At 34.0% G+C, this 27,423-nt stretch overlaps 1 protein-coding gene across 2 annotated transcripts; it reads right to left on the bottom strand.

Annotated features, from left to right (window-relative positions):
• Nucleotides 1-3,738: 3,738 nt before the first annotated feature.
• LOC112684957 (hyaluronidase-like) lies at nucleotides 3,739-25,063 on the bottom strand. 2 transcript variants are annotated; one of them, XM_025556700.1, is made up of 6 exons: nucleotides 24,871-25,063; nucleotides 12,842-13,272; nucleotides 9,232-9,371; nucleotides 8,390-8,565; nucleotides 6,740-6,944; nucleotides 3,739-4,200 (listed from the first exon to the last, which is right to left on the bottom strand). In XM_025556700.1, the coding sequence occupies exons 1-6, from the start codon at nucleotides 25,023-25,025 to the stop codon at nucleotides 3,976-3,978; spliced, it is 1,332 nt and encodes a 443-aa protein (XP_025412485.1). In that variant the 5' UTR covers nucleotides 25,026-25,063; the 3' UTR covers nucleotides 3,739-3,975. The 2 variants fall into 2 exon arrangements, with proteins under 2 accessions (XP_025412485.1, XP_025412486.1); XM_025556701.1 differs by having other exon boundaries at nucleotides 12,842-13,251.
• Nucleotides 25,064-27,423: the final 2,360 nt, after the last annotated feature.

Genomic DNA, 27,423 nt, shown 5'->3' with positions numbered 1-27,423 from the left:
AGTTCATCGTCACAGTTCGCCGTGACACAGACAACTCCGCACCTAGTAGGCAGGTTGACGCGATTTTATTTACCATAACGTTTTGTATGTTTTTTTTTTCACTTTTTTTATCTATTTATTTATTTATTTATTTTTTTTATTCATATAGACAGACCACTCGCTCAGCAGAAAGTTGCTAATGTCAGGGAATTGATTTAGAATTTGCACACACCTATTAGATTATTTTCACGGATTTCTAAAAACATACACCCGGACGTATTCGATAATAATATTATGTCTAGCCGTCGTCCACGCCTGACGATGATAAACAATAAGGAATGACGCATTTCACGAACGTATAATAACTCAATTCGATACTGTCTGAAATTGCAAACGGAAGCAACACGAAATTATCGTATACACAAAATAGAAAACACATATGTACTCCGAAATATTTTCGTAGAACAGAAAACAAAAAAAAAAAATTCGTTTAGTTAACGATCAGCTGACAGTCGACGAAATTTATTACGCGTGTTACGTTTTCATTTTTAAATTATTTCTATACATGTTTATAAAACGAATTTCGTGCGTTCAATGTTTATAAGATCATTGAGTAACATAATTTCGATCGGAATTTTTATGTTCAACAATTTAAAATACAATTAATATAAATTTATAGTCTTTAAATGTGAAATCATATTTTACTGATGACCTTATAGTTTCGTATTGACTTATGTTTTAATTATTAATCGGTATTTTAAAATTGGAATTAGAACCATGTTTTTCTATCCAGTGGTACATTCCAATATTTATGTTTAAATTATTTAAACGGCTCTTTTAAATATTTTAGAAAAATTGATAACATTACTAAATAAATATAACTATTAAGACACGTAGAAAGAAAATTACATTTCCAAATAAATCCGAAGGAGGCATTTCGAGGATTAAGTGTCAATAATTTTTTGAACTGCTCTTTACCATAAATGTATAAAAATATTGGTGTATCAATTATATGTAAGAAAAATATGTTATTTTGAGCTAAATGATTGTTACTCGCTAAGACGAAAATGCCAAGGTCCACACCTGACTTTGGGCATTTTCTCTTGAGAATTCCAAACGATGTAACAGTACTATACATATAAGCAGAGTCAGAGGTATTGATTATTTTAAGACGATTTCGTTTGATTTTTGAACAGTCAACGATTTTTGCAGGTTGGTTTTATGTTTTTTAATCGTCGAAAATGTATAAAATGATGATCCCACGACTAAGTGCCTGTTACCATGTAAAATATTATGAAGTTTTCGGAATACACGTGCATACAGTCATCTGGTAGAATGAACTGCACCATAAGCATTTTATTTGAAGTGTACACGTGTGTGCCATATTTCTATACTGTATGGCCAAAAAGAGACATGTTAATACGAGTAATATTACGGTACGGTTATATGATTTGCAACAGAGCACCACCCCGTGAATCGAAATACTCGTTTCGAAGAGGTGACAGCACCGATGGACCATAATATATAACACATATACAAATATATATAAATAAATATATATTATACATTTGATTTTAATTACAATTCAAACTCAAGATGTTATTCGAGTGAATACTAATCTCTTGTAGGAGGGTTGAAATTTTCTTACCAGAGCACTTTTACTTTTACACAGTTACGTATTTATGGAGAGGGGGGAGATGGATAGAATATATATCCTCCTTTGACCTTTTTTTCCTATCTATAACAGGTACTATGAAGTTTTTAAAAATATAGTGATGCATTTGAGGACTATGAGAGAAAATTATACAATTAAATTTAGAGATACATTATAAATTAAATTATGTTGAAATAAAAAATAGTTTAAAAATGATTTTCGAATAAATGGGTTGGTTACGGATAAAGTAGGAATTTAATTAAAAATAAAACTTCAAAATAAATCCATAGGGCGAATTCAAATGTTCAAAATTGTTCTGTTGAACATTACTATTGTGTAATAATGTTTTTTTACCATACATTGATTTTTATACAACACAATTGACTGAACGATTTATTAACCATGAAAGAATATTTGAAGATGCAAATTGCAACTTTTGGAGAATAAAAATAAAATTGTATTTTTCAACAAGATCCATTATTGTTAAAAATCAAAAAAATCAAAAAATGAAAAGTTTAAAAATTTAGTTGAATTTTATTCACCAATAATCACGTGTTTCTAAAGATAGTCTATGTCCACTGCAACTCCGAAACGATAATTTTTTTCATCGAAAAGGAATCTTAGGAATAGTATGATAGAAGTAAATATTTTATCATACTTTAATATTTATCTTTATTGAATTACACTATAATTATAGATATGTAAATTTTGTTATTAGAATCGACGAAATGAGTTGAATTTATTGTCATGTCATCGAAACATTCAAGTTTCATCAGACGAGGTCATCATATGAGCTATGTCTAAGAAAAGAGGAAGTTAGAATTTGTATTGCAATAAATGTAAAATTAAAATGTAAAAATATAGAATGTGTTTTATAATATAAAAAAGTTCATACACATTTCTTATGCCACATATTAATGTTACATTATATTATAACGCTTTATTAGTCGCTATTATATGTTTGGAAAAATGAGTTTAATTAATTCGTATATTCAATAATAATATTAATCGTTACATTCTTGAGATATGTGGTTATGGATGAGACTAAGGAAACGAAGCCCTCTTTACGTTTATGAAATATTGACCAATAAATAACCCACCCCCTTGACAAAATCCTAAATACCTCATTGCTTTTATACCGTGTATAGGTATATGATACATAACAAGAAGCGACACGACGGTGATGTTTCTCGTGAACCTGAACACGATAACGCGTAGTTACGATAAAAACATGAGCAGTTAAGTAAAAACAAAGGAAAACATGAATAGGTTTTATTTTGTACGAGCGGATTATAATTATTAGAATGCATAGTTTTAGTCGGACGAACTGATTTTCTCTCGTTTCCGTACATAAGACGAACGTTTCCCATGGTTTCTAAACGTTCACGTGCTAATCGCGTAACATAATAGTATTGGACTACAAGCAATAATGTTTAAAGAATGTGTTAATAACGATTCATAATTTAATTTAATTTTAAAATATTAACAGTTGCACAGATTAAACTAGTACTGTAAGAATATCACCGTTGCATTGTGATTCACTTGGTACGAACATTTTAATTACGCGTTCGGAAATATACACATAATCAAAAACTAAACATTTAACTGTGGATCGTAATTCGTTTATTTCGATTTCTAGAAAGGCTAATTGAATACATATCCGTTTTGTAGTACAATCCGTCAGTATAACTATTTATATACGTACACGTTTCTTTAAATTCGATTTAATGTTTTTTTATTTAATTTAATGGTTTTTTTAGAACGTGGTCGACGTACGACCAGTTGAACCAGTATTTAAATTTAAATTTAACAGGTAACAATTATATTCAGATGGTATTTCAAACTCAATAATTGATTTAAGTGTTTAAAAACGTATTAATCAATGATTAACGGAGTATTCAGATACTTTATCGTTAGATTTCTCCTCAGAGGTAGATTTAGCGTACGTAAAAATAGCAATACCCGTATAATAAATAAACAATACTTCTAAAATCATCTTCAACGGTGAAATTATCTTTGGTCGTACTACGATAGACATATGGATTTTGGCCAAGTAGCAGTGATTGTGCGATTTACCACTTAACATATTTACATAATACAATAACAATGATTAACACGGACATTTATTAACATATGTAGTTCATTTATATTTATAATAAGTTAGTAGTAATATTTATATGTACACAACAGTCACAGTGGAATTAATAATAATAATAATAATAATAATAATAATAATAATAACAATAATAATAGTATTATCATTTACACATATAGGTAACTCGCAACGGTTAATGTAACGCCATTAAAACACGAGCTTATAATATCATTGTACGCGGTCGACATCAGATGAAGTAATCGAATATGCTGTCGATTTTCGCTTTTCGTTTTCTCACCACTTTCCGGTTGTTCTTGTAAAACGACTTGAGCGTGGGCCCGAGCACGCCGGTCAAATAGTTGTGCATCGCTTTACATTTCCTTTCACTGTTCACGTCGTTCGACGCTCCCCAGATGATCACGCCGGACGCGTCGTTTTTCTTCGGTATCAAAAACGAATTCATCAGATCGTCCTGGAAACGGAATACAAAATCAACAACACGGTTTTCAGTGGTACAACATCGTGCAAGGTGCTACGTAGAGGCGCCTCGGGGAAAGTGTATTCCTAATTACGTACACGGTTTCAGATATAAAAACGTTTTAGTGATAGACTTGAATGTTATAATATAGGTGTGTATATCAGAACATATTTTAAGTTATTTTCACTGGGCGGCACTTTGATAAAATTGTCTACCAGAGAAACATACAGGGAAATTGAATTCCTGTCATTACGGTCGTTACGAGAATGTGTTGGTTGGTGCCACGATCGCCCACCACTGGGTAGCATTCGATTACCACTGAGGGGCACTAGTACTTTGTGTGTTAAAATATGCTCTGATATATATTGTGTACACGCGATAAAATTTCAAACGCTAAATATTCGCAAAATCTATTACGTTCTCCGTTCCCGACCGTGCTCGGACGATATCGTTGCATTTCAATGTACGTTGACAATCCGTGCGTGGCGAACGCGTTTCGGGGAGACGTGGATGTTTATCGCCAGAGCTCGGATGTTTGCGACTTTGCATATTTTTTCAACGCGGTCAGATTTACACCCGAACATGATGTAAATCCGATTCATGAAGCACAGACCGCATATGACCAAACCTATTTCGCGTATAATGGCATATTTGACATTTTTAAGAATACGAATGTATGTATCGATTATTTTTATATCCAGTAGCAGCATATTTATAAATTATAAATACCGTACAGATGGTTTTCATTTTGTTATCAATTTTCATCGACCATCGTTGATCGTATGCAATGGAGTTTATTAACGAGTTACACGGGACAAAAGACGCAAACACAAGGTTCGGTGCGTTTTATCGGTGCGTGTCATCTACATTACTACGAAGTTATGTAGTAATATTAGGTATACATTTTAGGGCAAACGATCGAGTGTTTGAATAAAACGTTAACGATTAACATTCGAACTCTATTTGTCGCTATTTTTTCAAAACGTACAAGCTGCGGTCGTGTACGGCGATCATACAGATTTCTCGTCGTCGACTTTCGCCGCATCGTGTAGCAAGTCGTGGTTTCCGTAACATCACAACGTTACCATAATCATTACCGCGCGTGTGTGTCATGTGTGCTCGACGTCACGGGTCGTGACCCGTGTAAGTAAGTGAAAAACAATAGCATTACTTGTACATCGCACGATCAGCAACACAGACAGTACAATTGTTGACCGTATTTACATTGCCGGCGGTGCACTCGTGGACATGGTCAGTATGAATGATTGTCGATACTCAATTGGGAGCTGATAGAATATTATGTCGTCGCACGGAAACGACGTATTTATCCGCGCACCACCGTTTGACTACCGGTAGACGGTACTATACCTACGAATTCAACGCGAAAAGAAATTAACGGTAGAAATATGCACGGGCCGCGGTAGTAGGTGTGTAATCGCGACGAAGACAAACCGAAATCCAAATTGTTACGCTTGTGCGAATCGAATAATAACATACTCTAATAATAGTTATGGCAATCGGATCTAAATTCGGTCGGTTGAGGATTGAATATTAACAGTGATGTTCGATTTTCATATCGACGGTGTTCTGCGGACCATTTTCGTCGTAGAATATCCCGATAGATTATCTTTTTAAATTGTAAACGACGCGATCGATTTGATTTAGAAAGAAAAGCGTATTTTCCAACCGTTTAAAAAATAAACATAAACAGTACCTACTGCAAATTAATATTTGTATACGTGATTATTATTTTGAGATCCGGCAGTAGTTTAGCATGTTATGTATTGTATTAACAGATCACTACTGGATCACTCAAGTGGTCTTACTAGACAACACATGCATAGATATTCGAATATCGTGTAGATCTACACGTGCATGATGCATCCATCTTTTTTCTGTGCGTAAACGTGATTTATGTATAATTATGTTAGTCGAAAGGAGTTTTTCGTGTATTTACTAGCAAAATGTCCACTGCATATTATAGAACTTGATATAATGCGGTTTGAGCAAAATTAGTAGTAGTAGTACACCACACGTGTCTCGCATTGTATTCATCTTCGATTGAATCGGTTATTTCGAAAATGCCATATCTCCATAAAATGAAAATTGTCGGGAAACGTAAAAAACTGTTTTTAGAGATCAAAATTAAATTTAGATAAAAATTGAAAAAGGGTTGATTTTATTTAATTCTCTTATAAAAAACCAACTATGATATAGTGGTCTCGCAGGAAATATGAAGTATTACTATAGTAATAAACTAAATTAACTATAGTTAAACACATCTATCACATAAAACTAGTTTTTAAAATGTGTGGAACAATGGTCTTTTCGAAATGACCGATTCAATTATGGGTACTTTGGCCCATTTTAATTCAAATTTAAAATGTTATCTTTAGAAATCCTATGAGCTACACCTATTAATAATAATCACTATCCATTTAGCATAAGTTTTTATCCGAACGAATCGTATTGTGTACTTATATGTATTTATCTTTTTGGTTGTGAGTATATTTTTTCCGTAATTAGTTATTACCTTTTCAACAAATTGTTTCGTGTCGTAGTATTTAAGCCATGTGTATGGGTAAATAAATTTTCTCGAATCACTCATTTTCGCCACACGTCCGGCTTCCGTCATTCTGCCTTGCATAAACTTAGCTCTCTTTTCCGAATTCATATTTTCATATTTAAAATATAAAGACGGATAAATAGCTGTACTCTCTTCGAAAAGCCATTTGGACCTAAAAAAAAAAACTGAAGTAAATAATTGTTCTCCATTATTTTAGTAAGTTTTCATTTAGACCTAACGCAATGTTATTAAACTATTACCCTTCAAGCATGCATGTTTCAAACCGTTACTTAATTATGTGAGCAATACCTTATAAGTTTGTGATGTATGGAATAATGCAAACGAATTGTAGTACAATAAAGTACGTAAATAATATTTGTTTTTAAACATTTAATCTTGATGTGTACCTATCTAATATTCTCGAATAGTAGTGACTATGTTTCGTTAATCGAAGAAATTATTTCGCTTCGATAATTTTAACTCAACGTTGTATTCTAACTTGTAAAATATTGATTATGGAGTACGCATATTGTATTTTAAATTATAATAATAGCATTTAAAAATATTTCTAAATGTGTACGTTATTAAAACCCATTGAAATAACTATAATTGAATAGGTCAATTAAATTTTTAATAATCATAAATCATAACGGTTTAATAATTTTCCCGCAAACTTTCTACGCTAATTTATCGAATCGGCTATGTATTATTATGACTAATATGACGAGCTGTGGGCGGTTATAATGATGGTTTGAAATGTAATATATAGAAGGAAAAAGATAAGTCTTAACTTTACCGAAACCGACTCGACCAGCGATAATATATCATTAATTAAAACATAAACCAATGATATTACAGTTACATTAACTTGACAAAAATTATAAATCAAGTCCAATTTTGACCCTGATGTTGAAGCTATAGTAAATATATTTTTTTAAAATATTTATAATAATAGTTATACTCATAGAAAATAGTAGCACTGATTGCTAAATATAATTCTTGACCATGAACGCGATGTGCGTTGAACGTCAAATTGTATTATTTTACATTGCATTGATCGCTTATTATTAATTAGTGCTCACGAATTAATTGCTCGCAAATTCATGAACGTGGATTTCATAGGCCACCAGCTCCCAAACTGTACACCGAGGTCTAATGTTCATAACAAATAGTTTAAAATGTATAGAATTTTTTTTCCTTATTTTTTTCATAAAAACTTTATAGCAAATAATGAAATATTTTCTATTGTACATTCGGACATTATCATTTTAAACTTATACAATTTTTATGTAATAATTATAATAATAATAACAATAATTTTTATTTATTTATTTTTTAAGTTTAGAAATTCATTAATTTATAATTAAGTTAAATTTTAATAAAATAAATAAAATTGGTTACCAATGAATATTTTTTTTGTTCTATATTTGCTGTTATTCACAGCAGGGCACCTTGGCTAAATGGAGTCCAAAAAAAGGCACTGCGGAAAAAAAAAGTTTGGAAACCGCTGTCACAGGCAATGACATTCGACCACCCAATCACAAAATTTGTTCGGTACTCATCACGGCCGATACGTTTAACCTGTTACTATTAAATTTAAAATGGCAGAACACTTACTTTTCGTTGTTTTTTATCACGTTCGGCGAACATTTCGCTTGATCGTTCTTCGGTGTGTAATTGAAACAAAACGGGTATCCGTAATATCCCCAATACGCGTACGGCCTTAATGATTTTGCAATATGTAGTGTCCGCTTCAGGAACTGAGTAGCAGCTTTTTCAAACTTCCTCGAAGCCTACATAAGTAATAAATGTTATGAGCGTTTCAAAATTTAACGATATCGAAAATTGATTAGAACACAAAATCGTATGTACCGCGCGTTCTTATACATAATTAGAATGTTAACTGTATTAATTTCGTTGACATTTAAGCATTCTACATTTTCCACATGTATATCATTTAAAGCTGTTTTTTTCAATCTTGTGTGCTTCGTGAGAACTATTGAAGTGATGAACTTAATTGGATTTTAACTATTCAATATCGAACATTTTCATACACATACTCGTATATGATACAGAGTGGTTTATAGTCGTGGATTCTAAATAAAATGTTGCTGATACTTTAACGTACTAATTTTGATGTGGACCTCATCCTCTGATGTTTTGTGGGGGAGTTCTGGTTGTTATCGTGTCTAGATAATCTTAACACGCCTATATTCTTTTTGCTGTTTGAAAATTAAGTATACAGAATATTACAGATTGTTTGCGTAAACGATATCGAATAGTATATTTTTCTGCCGTATAAACTGACCGGTATCTTCACTGTTTCGACATCAGATGAATAATATTTTATGAAATCAAACGAGATTGGACTTACAATTACACGTTTAATGGTTCTTGTTGGAAATTCGTCACTACGGTGATGTCGGATAACAGTTTGCATAACGGGTTATGATATTTACCTCTTTTCGGAGGTCTTTTTTTCCCCAATCCGGATGGTTGTATTTTTCGATTTCCATAGAATACTCTTGGTACGCATATAATGAACCAAAGTTTTCTTCAAACATAGGACGCCAGTGTTCAAAATCAATAACAGCTAACCCTGAACATAAACGTTTAGAAACAATCGTTACATATGAATCCAATAAATATTTGAATTTTGTTTACGATGAATATTTTAAAACTAAATTTGCTTTTTAATTTATAAAAACACATATGATTTTTTTTTTACTATTATTTTCAGAAATTTTCGAGTAAATTTTTTAGTTACATATTGTACCCAGGATTGGCCACCAGTCGTCTGATTTTTAAGTTGTTTATGGTATATTTACCTAAGTAGTGGTGGTTTATCCCAAAGATAGGCCTGTGTACAAAACTAAAAAAAAAGGCCCACCTTAATTTTTTTATTCTAAATAATATAGGTATAAATATATAAATTCAAATTTAAAGTAAGAATTTTTATTCTAAAACTATAAAATCTTATACAAATCCATAAGGTACTTTCCATTTTTATTAAAATTTCAATTACATAAAAAATAAGATGAAATTACGTCATACAAATAAAATAACATAATATATGTATTAATAATATGATAATATAAATTTTAAATTAAAATATAATTTTTCAAAAAAATCTAATCTTTTACACTGTACACGGAATTAATCAATCTAAAAAATAAAAAATTAAAAAATAATATTTTATTCATTTATTTATTTCGTATGGCAATAGTATTTAATAATTACTATTTAAAAATATTTACATTTCCGTTTTTTTTTTGTTGATAATCTATTACGTCTTTCGGAAATGGTGTAGCCAGCTTTTGAAAAAATCCTTTCCGGAATACATTTTTACACATGATCATGAACGATAATTCTCATCACTACATCCAAGTAATACGTTTGCGTAGTGATAATATTTAATCGTGTAAATATATGTCATAGACGTCCATATTATATGTGTACATATTGATATACCTACACATCTGAAGAAAATGACTACAATACGACGGGCTATCAGCGACAAGGCCAGTGGCGTAACTGAGAAAAAATCTAGGGGAGGGACAATATAATATATTTATTATTACCAAAACTCTGACACCCCTCTCCTCACTAATTAAAACATATTTTTATATTTTTATTGTATGTATTTTATACATTATATCTAATTGTTTGATTTTACATAAGTCTGTTAACTCATTTTATGGTTTAGATAAACATAAATTGTAGGTAGTAGGTACTAGGTACCAATATTCTTAAATAATACCCATAGGAGTTCATTAATAAAAGGTGCTATTTGTACTGTTAGATTATCTGGAGAGGCAAAATTATACCTATTTCTCAAAAAATTGTCAGAGGGGGCACTTGCTCCTCCCTTGCCCACCCCCACACACACACAATTACGCCACTGGACAAGGCGATAACAAAAAACCACGGGAAACAGATTGCTATAAATAACATTTAAGGTCTATTCACACATATCAGTCGCCGAGACCGGTCAGTTCCGAGAAATCGGGTCAGTTGATTCTGTTGTACCAAATACGTGTTTACACATAACGTATTAAATATGTTTTTTCATATTTTTTATTTATTTAATTTAATAATATTAAAATTACATTTTGAATATGGCAAATTTCACTGACAAAGTATTATGTATTAACACAATCATTTTGGACGAGGAAACCGAAGAAACGAAAGTGGGTGCATGAGGCATGGCAAAAAAGAGTTCTTGACACTGTACATGTCCATATATTTTGGATTTGAAAGATCGTACAGCACTTCATAGTGTCGAACACATTCGATGAGTCAGTCCCTATTTCTCATAAAAATTCGTACTACACATTTTTTAATATACAATATGATACAAGCTCCTCTCTACCTCCTTCCATATGATTATAATTTTTAGTAATAGTTCTTTTTTTTAATCGAATTGCACATTATAATTAGTTAAACTTAAGAACAATCTGATATTATTTTTTAAACTGAAAATATACTTTTGTCTGGTATAAATCTGAAAACTGTTTACAAATTATTTATTTTTTATGTGGGCCATATAACTTAAAATGTAATAGATATATTTAAGTCCTCATCAGCTATCTTGCTTATACTGACTTCCTGAAAAACACCTTCGTAATAGTCTTGTTTATTAGTATTTAGTAGGTACACACTTCTCGAATCCCGTAGTGCACACTTGCAGTTTCGGACTACACACTTTGTGTCGGGGTTCACTAAAAATAGGGACTGCGATGAGTTGTTCGTCATCCATTTCGCCTACAATTCTCGTCCGTCAAAATAGAAAATATCGTTGACGAGAATTCAAAAGTTCTCAGATCTGTGACTGAACGAATACTGACGGATCGTATTCGGATAGAAAACTGATGAGTGTAGATGACGCAATATAAATTTAGCGAAACGTTATTTTCCATGACTGAGACTAATCTGACTTCCCGGAACTGAACCGTCTCGTGACTGATATGTGTGAATAGACCTTTAGTCGCCGTCACAGAAGTACAGTACATCACAGGAATACAATATCCTATATATTTTATAAATATGATATACTAATATCAGAAAAAGAAAATGAGAACCATTTGAAATTGTAAACAATTTTTTTAATTTTTTTTTGTGGAATGTTATGCAATAATGCCCCCTACCCCAAGCCGAGGACTCGTGGCATTTTCACACATCGCACACATGTATGATACTCCACTGTATCTAAGTACCTGTTTTAATCGAGGACATTTTTTTTTCTTTTCTTTCATATTTCTAGATTTTTCAATCAAATCCAGTTAGAACTTTAGGAAATTCCTAAAATTTATGAACTTAAAAAAATATGTATGCTATTCAGATAACAATGTATAGTAATTGTCCTGAGTTTTATATTCGAACCAATACATTTTATATTGATACATTTTATTTTTCAGAGTGTCAGGCGAAGGCAATTCATATTTGTATTGAAAAATAAATATTGCTGTCGGTGACAGGCATGACTACAGACTGCGCCATAAAAACACGAAAAATAAAAAATAAAACTGAAAACAAATCGAACTAATGATATTTGTATTGTATTTACGAAATTTTGTAACAAATGTATTTTGTTTGTGGACAGACAACATTATCCGTTTGGTCATATCCATGGATACACTTGATAGGGAATTTTAAAACGTTGACAATGATTACAAAATATCCACTATGAAGAGGTGCTATTTAGTTTTCTACAATCATTTTCTCTTCACCGTGACCTGTTGCTGGATTGAAAACTATAATTCAAACAGAAACTCGGTCAAAATCCCACGTCCCTCTACCCCCGGCTCGTCGATACGACTAACATCCACTACAGATCCTCGCGCTATGGCATCATGGCGCAACCTGGATAGATTGTACGTGCTACAGATCGATGGTTTACAGGGAGCCGATATCGATTTCTAGCGATAGATTGTGTTAGTGTGAGTCTAACGAGAGAGTCTGTCCCTCAATTTTCTGACAAATTGGCGTGGTCTCGTTCGCGTCTCAGTCCTTCGCTCTTTCGTCGGACTCGCCATACATAGACTCGGCGACGACTAACATACAACTTACCCGAGAATTTAGGGTCCGGCACCAGCTTGGTGACTACGTCCCTGCTGAATATGTCCAAATGCTTGGTGAGGTTACCCTCGTGGGGAACGCCCCCGTTCCGGACCACGTAGTCGCTCCGCTCAGAACCACCGCCCTGCATCAGGGCCGGGAACAAGCCGGGGTCGTAGAGCAGATTAATCTTGTCACCGCGGAAATCATCGTCCGCGTTCTGCTGTATGCCCCACTCGGCCACTTCCGTGAAGTTGTACCCGTATTTGTGACATTGGAACGTGGGCACGTTCCAATACACGCGGAAATCGTCTAATACGTCATTGTAATGCGAACTTCCTTCGGCCACTGGTGCATAGTAGTCGCCAGTATCGATGTACTTGGGGTAGAACAATCCTCTGTACCCGCTATCGCCGAATAACCTGCGAGCAAATCCCCCACCCCTATATATGTAAAAATAATCGGAAAAAATTCGTCCGCTAAACCAGTGACTCTCAAAGTGTGTTCAGAGGAACTTGGGGGTTTCGCAAGATGTATGTGAATATTATGAGTAGTAATTGCAATTAACAATAATCGTGAATACCCATATACAGTGGCGCATTTAAGGAGGGGGCGAAAGGGCAAATGCCCCGGGCGGCAAATTTTTGGAACGGCAAAATATTCTAACTTTTATTATTGATGTGTTTATGATTTTTTTTTTAATTTTCACACCTTTTTCGGTATTGTTTAGTATTTTAAAAAAATATTGTTGAACATTTAATAAGAAATTAAAAAAATTATACTATACCTAGTCACCTAGGCAATGGTAAAATAGCAAAATAGGTATATTACATTTATTATTCAATATTATATTTTCGTTCAATGTTTTTATAATAAAGACTTGGGTACACAGAACGTGGTATTCACTTTAGGGCACATTTAAGAAGTTTACAAAAGGAGTAAAATTGTACATAAAAGTGTTCAATGTATATTAGCATTTATAAAAGTGAATAGTTTAGTTGAAGTACATATATCCTTATATTGATATTGCTCTAAGGATGCTACTATATATGTACACCTTCAAGTAATTGTTCAATGGAAAAATCATTTTCTACAGGGTCAAAACTTATTTAAGATTAACAACGAGAGTAAATCATCTTAATTAATTAACAACCCTCAACATTGAAGCTGATTTAACGAAAACTATTAATTTTAATGATATTATTGAACATTTTTCTTCTTAAAAGTCAAGAAAAAAATTATAAGCTATCGATTATTTTATAATATATAATTAATAATAAATATAATATATTTAATCTAATAAAAAATCATGTATTGTTAATTATTGTGCATATATTATGTATAAATTCCGTTTTCTAAATTTAATATTTATATATATATTTTTAAGAAAGGAATATTTACTGAAAAAAAAAAATTAGGTTAACGTTAGGATATGTATTATTATAAAATTATCTAATACAATATCGCAAAACAACTGATTTATAATTTGTTTCATAAAATTAATTTTTTTATTTCTTAACTTTGAATGTATTTAAATATATATATATATATATATATTTTTTTTGCAAGGGAGAAGGGTGGAAAAATTATTTTGTCTCGGGGCGCGTATGTATTAAATGCGCCCATATACCCATAAGCCGTTAATTTACAATGCCGTGATATTTATATTTTACTAAGAAAACTATTCGAGTAACAATGTTTATAATATGTATAGTACTAACGCTTTTATTGGTAATTTCCTAGGTAAAACGCATAAGTACCAATTTGTACGAAATCATGGGTGTGGACTTGTAACGTTTTAACAAGATTCTCTAGATTTCCTATTGTTAATTAAAATAATAGAATAATATCGTACTAGAACTGATTAAACAATAATTTTTTTAAATTATTCACGAACTTACGAAAAAATTATAAAAGTAATAAGGAAACTAGTTAGAAAAAATTAATTTCAATCCATGGTATTAACAGTTTAATTTTTAGTACATAATTATGAGTTTTAGTTACTAAAACTGAATATATTAATAATTATTGGTTAGTTTTTTTTTTTTTTTTAAATACATTTATTACAATAATTTAATAAATGTTGCTAATATGTTAATTTTACTATGCATAATTTGGATTCTGCCAAGTGTTTCGTCATATTTCCTATGTATAATATTTTCATTCTTTATATCCCTATTGATTATATTCTTTTAGATCATTTAATACAATAACATTTTTGATAATTAAACAAGAAGAAAATAATGCAAACAGTTCGATAATTTTTACTACTAGGAATTTCAATGGCAATGGAAAGTCAATAAGAATACACGTAACTTTAAGAACTAATCGCTATAGTCAAGTGGATTTAAAAACAATGAAGGTGCCTCCTGGAAAAACGTATTGTCTAGAAGTAAAAAAAAAAAAAATACTATTAATTTTATTTTTTAACGAATCTTAATTAATTATATTAAACGTATGTAACTAAGGTACTCATACCGATTTATTAAAATATAATTTTAACTTAAGAATAATACATATTCTAATGATGAAGTTGACCTTTTATAACGTGGTATTCCAATAAGATGAATATATTATTCTGTGAATTTCTGAATATGTAAACAAAAATGTATCAGAACGTGTATCGTCAACATATTTCATAATTCATGGTAAACACTAGATAATTTATTGCCTGAATGCAGTAATTTTCTTTGTTTGAATACTTATAATCACTTTTTAGTGCATAATTGTACATGGATATTTGTTAATGGTCTTATATGGTATAAGGATCTACGTTCTATATTATTATTATTCTGAAGTTAAGTCACTGATTGCTTCAATAAATCGCTATTAAATTCATACCAATAATATCATATTGTTATTGCACACTTACTCGTACTTATACACTTATTGTAAAAAAAATAAGTGTGTATTAAATAATTATTATTATTATTTCCTAGTGATTATTACTATAATCATTAACTTTCTGAAACGATCAATTACTGACGTTCATCAAAATGCAATAATAATTTGATTATACGTAGAACGAGATATATAGATATATAGAAATATATAATAATGTATATATAGAAAAAAAAATGAAATTGGGAATAAGTGAGATGTCGAGATCGACAAAAGTAATAATAAAGTGATGTTCTTTGATAATAATTCGAGAACCATAACATGAGCAAACGATAGTTGTTCCCGCAAATAATTATTTTTGAGACAGAAAATTGTAAGTAGTCCCACGGATCGCCGAATCTAAGCAACGGGGCGTTATACTCGAATATGATAAATTAATATTGGAATTTAACTTTTCTAATCGTCCAAACATTTTGAAGAATTTAATAGATACTGTGTGCAGATTTGAGACCATTGTTACGGCTCCTAACGCTCGTCAAACATCGAGTACAATATTGTACGACGGTGAGGGGGGATTCATCCAATAATGGATTAGGAAAACATTTCTTAATCCGAATCAAATTTCATTTTTACTATGTTACTCTATAATTGTATGTTTATGTTTTGTTAGAATACTATTTTTGTAAATTGAGTTGTTGATTTTATTGAATATTTACATTTCAGTAGGGGAAAATGGTAAATAGACCGACGCATGATTGTTGTTAATTATGTTGAGTTATGGCCAAGCCTACGAAACAGTAAAGTTCTTTAGAAAAACTCTCGGTTAGGGTTTACCCCCGGATCAAACCACCCCCGGAGTCATCTCACGGCGTCAACGGTCAATTATGACGTGTAAAAAATCAGTTAAAGTACTGCCATCTTAGCACGGGTAACTTAAAAACTTAACAAACTCAACGTTCTTGTGTGTATGCGTGTGTGCATGTCATATTTTCGTTAGTTGTTCCGACTATCATTGTTCAACGCTGTGATCAAATAAGTAGGTGTATTCATTGAACTACAATATGTTACATTTTGAGTAATATACATTATTGTGCTGCTCTTATGATAAATATATGTTTTACAAGATGAACGAGCCTTTGAAGTTCCGCGACAGGGCTACAAGTATTAATCGGAGACTTTTAATCTACGAACATTAAAATATCTAGTGCATAGATGGCATAGTCAACTATATCGTAGAATTCCATTAGATAACTCATTGGTAGGCATAGACATAGACAATAAACCAGCATGATAATAATCATTACATTATCATTATGTTATACCTGTATTATTGTTTGCGCTGTACGCGATAAGGCCGCGCGCACATAATTATTATTGTTATTATTATCGTGATTTTTCTTTAGCCCTCATTATCATCGTTTTTGCATATTAATTATTATTATCATATTTATTTGTGCGTTCATCGGCGATTGCACTGGAGGGGTTTCGTATTTTCCGTTACAAAATACGAGACCGACCCGGTGTAATCGCTGATGAACTAAGTATAAAAGGCCTAACAACACGACCATTTTTGTCATTTACCGTCTTTCCGAACTCGTAGTAAGACCCACCCGGGCAGACTTGCGCGATTAGGAAAAGACGGTCTCCACACTCCTTGTCGGGCGGCCAGTGGATCGGTCAATGTTGCAATAGTCAGAGTTATTCCGGCATTGCATCGATCGGTTCACCTGCCTTATGGTGCAATAGTCGGAGTAATTCTGGCATTGCATCGGTCGACACACCGTTCGACAAGGCCTCCTTCCCCCGTCGTGTCGTTAGTGCGCCATCGGCTATATTGTAAATTTTGGTCTAGTAAAGATCTATTTATTATGGTTCGTGTGTTTTGTAAACTTTAAATATACTTAAATCATCCGTATAGTTAAAATGTTGTTTTTTATTTTCGTTCAAACAATTATAACATATTATTATTATTTTTTAAATATTATTTTTTTCGTCGTATCACATCTGCACGGAGTTGTTTCAGTCTTAGCGCGATAACGTCCAATTAAATTCATCAGCTACAATAATGCATGCGCGAAATCATCGTTCCGCTTTTTGTAAGTGTAATATTGCATCGAAAAAAATCATGTAACATCTACGGAATGGTAAAAAATAGTAATAAATTTACGAGTACTATCGTAACTTCAATGTATCGTTTTTTGCATTACGATTGAATTTGTTCAGTAAACTCAAAACGGATTCCAATTGAAAAAAATTGTAATTTATAGTAAATTTCGTATCATCAGAAGGAGTGTCAATTAATAATTCTTCGTCTCCCTCGTTCCCACCAGTCGGCTGTTGACTCTGTGGCACTCATTCAGTGCTACTATACGAGTCGAAAAAATGATGAAAAATTAATTCGAAATTAAATCGGGATAATCCGCTGTCGTCTTGGATGTTGTACGATCTTTGGTCAATGAAACGCTTCGTCGGGTGAAAATTAAATTACAACTATTTGTACAATACATTTACAATATTAATATTTCGAACACGTTTATAAACTGCTAATTGTTGTAATAACTTGTACGCCGTGGGCTGAATCTTTAAAGCAACCATAAAATTACTGCTGACACAACTGAGTTCATCAAGCGCACCAAAAACCAATTATTATTCAAGCCGCCCATCGTTAACGCGAAAACCTTTAGCACTTAACGTCACATATGCATATTATTAAAAATGCATACAACGTTTTCGTCTTTAATTTTTAAGTACGCGTGTATTGTATTGTTTTTTTTTTTTTTTCATAACCACGTCTTACGTTTAACATCAACGTCGTCGTGAAAACACTACGGATAGGTACTATACAATGTACGTAAATCGTGCGGAAGAACACGAGAATAATTTTACACCGGCGAGTGAAAGTGTAATATCTTCTTTTACGCGTAAGGTAATTAGCTCGAATTAGGCGCATCGCGCGAATTAATCTGACTCTCACGCACTCGCGCGCGCCCACCCATTGTGTTGGTGAACTTGACTCGAGGTCAGAGCGGAGCGAGCGCGGTTCAACCGACGCACGTGTTTCCGGCGCACGCGCAGGGGTGAGACGTGTAGGGTTGCGTTTTTCGAGGGGACAGCGGTCAAAAACGTTCGCATTCGCACGGTTTGGCGGAAAACGGGTTAGGTTAACAATATTGCAACGTACAGGTGTACAACGTACAAGCCGCCGACATCCACTTCTGGTTCCGACACACCGTTCGTATGCAATCCTTCACGCAGACCGAATAGCATATGCGGCGTCGATGGATCGCGATCGACTTGAACTCAAAAGTCGAATCGGGCCTAATCGTTCGGTAATGTGTCGCTAACTGATTTTTACACGTTCCCGTCGTTATTGAACACGCGTTGTCCGCGTGCCCGCTCGTTTTAATAATAATAGACCACGTTCATTGATTGCAGGTTTTCCAAAAATAAAAGAATGAATAACGGTACCCGTCTGAATACGCTGAAACTCGTGACGTTGTACTGTGTGGGGGGGCGGGTGGAACTGCGTCGAAAAACGAAAAAAAATAAACTTTTACGGCGCGTAACCCGGACGGAGAAAGCGCGCCGCAGCGTATACCGAAATATATTACGATAACATATTTATCGTGATAAACGACGGAACTGCGAAACGTACACATTATATTATTATTATAATAATGACGCGCGTCCCGACAACGTTTGTCCCTTTTTTTTTTTACGGTAAAATGTGTATAAATATATAAACCGCGTCGTCGATTTATTTGGCGTTTCACGCGCTTTTACACGCACCACCACCGCCGTCCTTTGCGCGATACGATGGTCCGGCGTGTACGCAGGACGTGCGCAGCCCATTAAAATGACCCAATTCAATTTTAACCGATCCTCCGACGATATTAGTACGTCGCGCGTTAATCATCACGCCCGGTACGATTCGTAATGTTACACTCGCCTTGGCGCGCAATGTCGTTTGACAAGTGTACATAATAACCGTTGTAGCTGTTGTTGTTGTTGTTATTATTATTATTATTATTATTATTCGAATCGAGCCAAAAAATAACGTGTTTTCGATTCCAACGGCTCCCTGGCTCTGGACCCGGTGTTTTCTGACGGACACGACACACGGCCCGACCCGTTGAACGTCCGTAGGCGTGGGGCGCGGGATTCGTTATTCTTAGCGTCCTCGTTAATCTAAGTTACGCGCTCCGATCTTGTTCCCGAAAATCCGTACGGTTTCGAACGAAAAAAACACCGGTGCACACCGATCCACTTCTTCTTCTTCTCCTTATCGTGTCCAGGCTATAAAATATACGCGTGGTTTTGTTTTGTTGCAATCCCTTTTTACTCCATCGATTAGCTACTTGTGTAGTCGCGTCTTTTGCATTCGCCAGATCTTCAGGTGCACACGGCACAGGGTTTAGATACATGTTCGTTCACTTCCACAATCGCAGATTTTTCTTTGTTCGGGCAGCACCTATTCTCAATCTATAGAGTGTTTTCCAGGTGTTCCATTCGTTGCGATAGCCGGGTGGAAGTTATTCCATTGGCCTTATTTTAAAATTGTTGGTTTGGTTCAAAGCTATCTCCGTAGTTGATTTCAAAAAGTTTTTCCTCGATTTCAGTCTGCTCGGGGCTGGTTGGTGTCCATGAATTAAGTGTCTTTCATCATTTGCTTGGGCTGTTTTTTGAACATCACTGGCCACACTTCTTCTAATATCGGGGGCTGTTATGCCAGCTAGAACTTGTACCAAAGGTATGGGCGTGGATTATCAAACATCCAGTTAGTAGGTGACATGTTTCATTTAAAGCTACATCTACCTTTTTCGCATGACACGATGTTTTCCATACTTGTACACGTTTGACACCGGGAAACGTTCACGTGAACCGCGGTAGAACTAAGCAACGGTGGATCGTGGATTTTCTCATTTATTTTGACACTGAAAGTGTCGCTGGTCAATCGTGTATTGCCAAGAATGTTAGTGTAATATGTAAGCTTTTATGCGCGCATGGACAAATATGTGCGTTTAATGCTAGTATCATCCGTTTATCGTTAAAACCGTATACAATGATATGATGCGTCGGTTTTTGTTTTCACTCATCGCGTGGGCGACTACCGAGACCTATGACGAAATAGGAAACCATCCTTCATCCGTCACAATGTCGAAGATCTCAGCTTCGAACGATCAACGTACATGCAAATAGTATATTGATACATGTACTTACGTATCTTGTTGTAATCGACAGAGTAATCGTGGAAAACGATTTAGTGACATCTTTGTAGTAATTATAATTGCAGAATTGGGTAATGAAACAGAATATATTTTGTACGCGTTGCGATGTACGAGTATCAAATTCATTTCGATTTCACGAAACAAACCACAAAAAATGGATTTTTATCGATTTACGATTCATTTAATACCGCAACAACGCGTAATGGTAATTCTTATAAAGAACAATCAGAAATTATCTAAACGTTTGTGCGAATAAAACTTTTGCGTTACAGTAATAATCAACTGAATAGTTAATAGTTATAAGGAACTAAAGGAATTGAGTAATAATAGGGACGCATGGAGAACTGCAGCAAACCAATCTAAGGATTGAAGACTGAAAGAAGAAGAATAATTAACTGGCGACGAGTATAAATGTATATCGAGAATGTGTACATGAGTGTAATAAGTGGTAAAATAAATAACTGCGAATGCTGTACGGCTCGTGAGCAACGCTGCACGACGGAACTAATGCAGACCTAGTTGTCTAACACATAGTTTAATTTTATCTCGTGTTACGCCGTATACATATGGTATACATGTAATGCACGCGTATAATACGCGTATATTATATTATAATTAATTAATTAATTAATTATTTTACATAATTATATTATATAAAACGAAATAGTAAAAGGTATTGGATAATAGACGGTATATTATAAATGTTTAGATCTATATGAATGCGGTAGAACCTTTAAAGATAATTCGTGGACGATTAAATATTTGCTGTCGAGCACCTTTAATTCTTTTAACATTGAACCTATGGTTGCGCTTAGATGTTTTAACGTAGAAATGAAGTTATAGTAGCTGCTTCGCTTTGACGAACGTACAGCCTGTAATAATTACAATTATTCTAATCAAAAAAACGTTGATTTATTTACGTTGATCTTGTTAGGAAATGTATCGTATCGGGATATCGCGATAAATTAAACAAATCGATTGCTTTGTATTCCTTGATGAAATCGCGTTTTTCAAGGGTGTTCGTACATTTAACGAACATTAAATAACGTATCGTTCCGATGTAATGTAGGCGCGTCCATTATGGTTTTGTGCTTACATATTTTTTTCTTACCGCAACATCAACTTACGAGTGATTTAAGATTTTTAATTATTATCTGTATCGTATAAATTTTACTTTGCGAATCAACAATAACTACCTATCAGAAATCGAATTAATGTGCGTTATTTTCATGTTATATTTATGCGAACCGTAGTCTACGAGTAGTTCATATCGTAAAAGGAGTTTTCAGCGAACGTAGATACGTTTAAAACGTAACAACGCGCTTGTAAATGTTTTACAAACTCGAAATAGTTGCGGACGAATATTTGTGTACGTCAAATATTTATAAATTTAAATGCAAGCAATAACCGTAACAACAGATAAGACATTGTTTCCGACCGTTTTAATCGAAAATACCGGCGGTATTCGGATCACGCGAAGCACATTTCGAGTGGGCCTTTGAAAACACGTCGTAGGTCCCGGACGATCGATCGATGTCATATTGGATACGCGACGTACAGATGATTTCAACGGCAAAGTTTCATTATAAAACCGTATTGTTCTCGAGCGTTCCATTATTATGTCCGCATACTGTCGTTCGTATTCGTACGAAAATAGTCGTACCGCGAAAAATCGTCACGAGACTAAATACTTCGCGCGGTCCCGTGTAACGCGTACAATTGCATAGAAAATTGTAACCATCGGTGTGTAAAATTAAAATTGTTCGCCATCGGACTTGAACACCAGTCGAATCTCCTAGTCAGCACCACACATTTCCTTCGAAACCGTATTCCACGTCGTACGCGTTCCGGTGACCGTTTTGGACGAATTTCAAATCGGTACGATAGTGTTTTCGTTGTCTTATACGTACCCGATGAAGGTTCTTTTTTTCGTTAAGTTCATGATAAACTACGTTAACAACGAGTGATTATGCGGTGGTCTAAAATTGATATAACAACGCCAGTGAAATCAATTACTGAGCGATTTTGGAGGCTGAAAAATCCGCGCCCACTCGTTTTATAACACCGTAGGACTAGGGCACGGCCGTGCGCTAAACTAAAAGTCAACACAGCGATGTGCAATGAAATTCGTTTCAACATTCGTTTGAAAACCGTTGTTCGCGGGGAGAAGAAAAAATAACAACTTCTATTGTACTCATTCTGTTCGGACGGTCGGTGCACAAGACCGTTGCTGAACCTTACGCATCGAAATACGCAACGCGAGGATTATATTATATACAGTGGCGTATTAACGTGCCTACAGCGGACAATTCTGAGGGGCGGAAAATTTTCTATGGTTGAACGTTTTACGCTATTACATATTATATTTATTTACGTTCATAGGTTTTCTGATACTGTAAAATACATTATTTATACTCCCAGTAGCGTTGAACTCGGGATTCAAGTCTGGTTATGACAAGATCATATTCTTAGGAAAATGAGTGGTGCCGTGATGGACTAGTATACAAGTAATAAATGATTAATTCAACTGACTATACATCATAATACTGCCCGTTTAGTAATTACTATTTAAAACGTTTAAGTACATAAATTATATCATAAATACTAAAATAGGTTAAACATTTTGGAAGGGATTGAACTCTCAATCCTTTATAGTATGTTTTTTGGTGGGGTTGGTTATAAGTTGTAAATTGGCTGACCATTGACCAGTCCATTCAAAATTTGGTTTGGCGCCACTGTATAATCTTATACTAAAAAATAGTAGACAATAGCTTACCTCACCAACAGTTAACAAGATAAATATTTTTATAATTTCTTATCGCCAACTATATATATAAGATTTGAAAACTTTTATGAAAGAAATCGTTATCGATGATTTTAATAATTAAAATATCTAGCAATAAACAACTGTTCTGAATTCAGTTACTGTTCACGTTGCCGTCTGTATAAATATTTCGTACGTAAATCGTTTTCCATTGATTTTTTTCTCTACTAACTTTTTGTTATTTATTTATTATTTTTACTCTTATTTTTTTTTCTTGTGAAAATGAATAAAAAATGGTTGAGCGATGAACAATATAAAAACAATGTTAAGCTAAAAAGTGATAATTTGCAAAATGTTTTAAATCGAACAGAAATTGATGGATTTTTTTAAAAATAAAGATTCTTCTACTTCTTATAATAGTAGCAATACTATAATGCCTACTAGTTATGGGCAGAAGTGACTAATTCCTACCGACTTAGTAGTACTGGATGACTAATTTTATTAATCTACGTAGTATAATTAATCATTTTACTAATATTTTATTCGACTATGATCGACTCAAACTGATGAAAAATTAAAAAGTTTGGCATTGTTATCAATAGAGTTAAAGGTGTTAAGAGAATTTAATTTTGAAAATTTAATGACACTTGTACTACTACCAGATGTCGACGTAAACCGATATAGTTAATAATTATCCAAATTTGAAAAATTTATTTTATTTATTGTATGTAGTTATTAATTATTAATAAAAATTGTTTAACTCACAAAAAATTATGTTTTATTATTTAAATAAAATGTGTTTCTTAATTGTTGTATATTTTATAGTGAACAAATTATAGCCATATCCAAAGTTTAAGTTATTTTAAGGCGGCAATTTTTCACAGGCCTGCGAGCGGGAAACGTGTAAATGCACCCCTGATTATATGGGATTCGTGGCGAGATATTAAAAAAAAAAAATAATAAGAAAACGAGTTCACGCGATTTCGAACGAATTCCACGCGGTGAAAACGTTGCGCGAAAAATACCACGACGACGGTACGACGTGATCCAGCGAAGTTTTCGGTCCCGATCGTATCGTACGGGTTCAACCCGGATTGACGACTCCGTGCGGCTGTTTTCTGACCATTACTCCTCGCGAGAAAGGACGAAAGCGCGTGCGATTTAGAATAAAGAACGAAATATGTATAAAAATAATAATAAATAGTTACCAGGAAATGCTGAAGGATTCGGTGGACGGGACGCGGAGCAGCAGCAGCAGCAGCAGCAGCGAACACGAAACCGCGAAGTGGCCGACGGAACGCGTCCGAGGTGCCGACGACGACAACGATCGCAGCAGACGCATCGGCGAGTAGTTGCTCGTCATTTCCAAGACGTTATGCAACTGTGTACTAAGCGCGCGCTTTTCCCTTCGTTTCGTATAAAAACTCACTCGTCCAAGTTCCCCCATCCCCTCCCCGTACGACGGGTGCCGCGTAAACATTGTAGTAATAATAATAATTATGATAACAATAATGATAATAATACGTCGTTCGACTGCAGCCGCGGACCTGTACTACAATACAGCCGTCCGTGAAAAAGACAATTTTTCCGTCCTCTCGCTCTCATTTTTTTTCCTTCCATTTTTCATTTTTCTTGACCAACAGTGCAGGTATTCCACTAGATATCAGCCGTACACGTCGAACCAGATTGGTTGTATGCCAATGCGGCCGTAAAAATGTCCTCGAACGTTGTAACATTACATTGCTAACGACGTCGGGACGAGAGAAAAACGCGCCGGTTAAACGGGACGGGTTCGTTTCCGTTTTTCGATATTTTCGCGCGTATCCTCGACATTTTCTCGCTCCACCGCTGATTGACCCCCCTCGAACCGTAATTTGTCCGTAAACTTATTTCACATTTTTCGACGGCATCCTTCACGTGTACACTTCCGCGCCCGCTGCCATCGATAACGTTCCACGCCGTTTCCGAATCCGAAAACAATTAGAAACCCCGTACATTGCGTAACCATTACTTGTGGACGTTTACGGAGCGCACGCAACAAATATTAATGCTCTTGAACAATCGGTATCTGTTGAACGAACGGAGAGTGCTGTCAGAATATCAAAACAAGTTTACAAATCACAGGTTCTAGCGTTGCAATTGGTTTTATAACGTTTCGCATGACTGCCCGCCGAATGGACTAGTTATAAAATTATGTACCGGTTGTAGTTATCTTCAGCCTATTAGTTAATAAGTTGTGTGTCGACCGTTTAGCGGCAGCCTGTAGCCGCTGATGATGGAGACTTAACACGCGGAACTGCTGTAGGACGATCGCGGTACACTGATTACCAAGGCTCGGAAATTTAGGCAATTGCATATTTGTCTGGAAAGTGCATATTGAAATTCTGATTTGAAACAAATTCGATTCATAGTATGTATATTTCAGGAATAAAATTTTTGTTACAAAATTTCGCATATTTTGTACCAATTCGCATATTTCATAGATTTAACAACATTTTTAGGAAAAAAATGTATAGTTGAATAATAAAATATTAGATTTATGACAAACAAAATTCTAAGTTTTATATCGTTTGACAAAATAAATTAATTTATCAACGGCTATCATTTCTATTGCTCCGGCTCCCAATGCACTTAACAATAATATTATAATCTCTTTAGTACTGAGAACTCGTACTAGTGACCACCGTATTTATTTTTATACAAATTTTCCACTGTATTAATATTTTGTAACACAACATAAACAAATTGTATAACCATAAGTAATTCGTAAACAATTATGTTTAACCATTAGGTTATCAGGTTATACACAATATTATTTCTGTTCGTTATAATACTACACACATCTGCACGCAAGGGACTTCATTGTACAGTGTACACTAGTCAGTAGTCAATATAATATTTTTTGAGCAATTATTTTCCAATTTTTTACTACATATTATACCGCATATTTATGCGCATGTTTTAGTACTTCTTAGCGCATAAAGTTCCGAGGCTTACTGATTATCGTTGCACCTAATTATTATCATTTAAATTTTAATTCTTCCGCGCGTACATGCGACTGTACTTTCTTTTTTTTTTAATATTCTCTCGTGTTCGGTTTTTTACTCGTGAGCACTGCGGGTCGCAATGGCAATAATGTTAGCCGGATGATATGTACTATACACATTAAATGCAATATCAATAATAATACACCTGTGTACTCAATGTCACACCGCTGCACTTGTTTACGATTGCTGTAGGACTATTATTGCCGTGTAAACAGCGGTTCAAACAAAAATACATAAGTACACCCACGCACACGCTGTTTACTTGTGGTTTAATTATATATCGATATTAGTAGTTGAATCGTTTTACATGCGAACGGCTTAACGTGTCGTAACGTAGTCTAATCAATGCGTGTTGTATTCATAGTTTTTGACTCGTTACCGATGTCTGATGTTCTTCTCACTTTGAATTTCGTCCTTCGCGTTTCTTAGTTTTCGATTTCGAAGCTCTTTTGATTAATTTTTTTCAATCCATACCGTTTCGATTTCACACGCAATATGATATAACTTGGGTGATCGCATTTAATATATATATATACATATGGTATAGAATTATTCGGTTATTTTCCTGTTCAGGATTCCTTTCCCGAAAAACAGTTTTATCGAACCTGAGATGTTGGTAAAAATCCATATTAAAATTATAGTAATTTTATGTTTGAACGATTACTGTTAAAAAAATTATAACGAGGACCTAACCATGCAAGTTTAAATTTAGTT

The sequence above is a fragment of the Sipha flava genome, unplaced genomic scaffold (assembly GCF_003268045.1).
Source record: "Sipha flava isolate LNK unplaced genomic scaffold, YSA_version1 259_pilon_pilon, whole genome shotgun sequence".
In the NCBI taxonomy this organism is placed as follows: domain Eukaryota; kingdom Metazoa; phylum Arthropoda; class Insecta; order Hemiptera; family Aphididae; genus Sipha; species Sipha flava.
This window is presented reverse-complemented; position numbering and strand designations above follow the sequence as displayed.

Coding starts and splice junctions, on each gene's coding strand:
- LOC112684957 (XM_025556700.1), bottom strand. CDS start 25,025: ATGACGAGCAACTACTCGCCGATGCGTCTGCTGCGATCGTTGTCGTCG. Junction 9,372..12,841: donor GCCGGACCCTAAATTCTCGG/GTAAGTTGTATG, acceptor GTTTATGTTCAG/GGTTAGCTGTTATTGATTTT. Junction 4,201..6,739: donor CGAAACAATTTGTTGAAAAG/GTAATAACTAAT, acceptor TTCCGTTTCCAG/GACGATCTGATGAATTCGTT.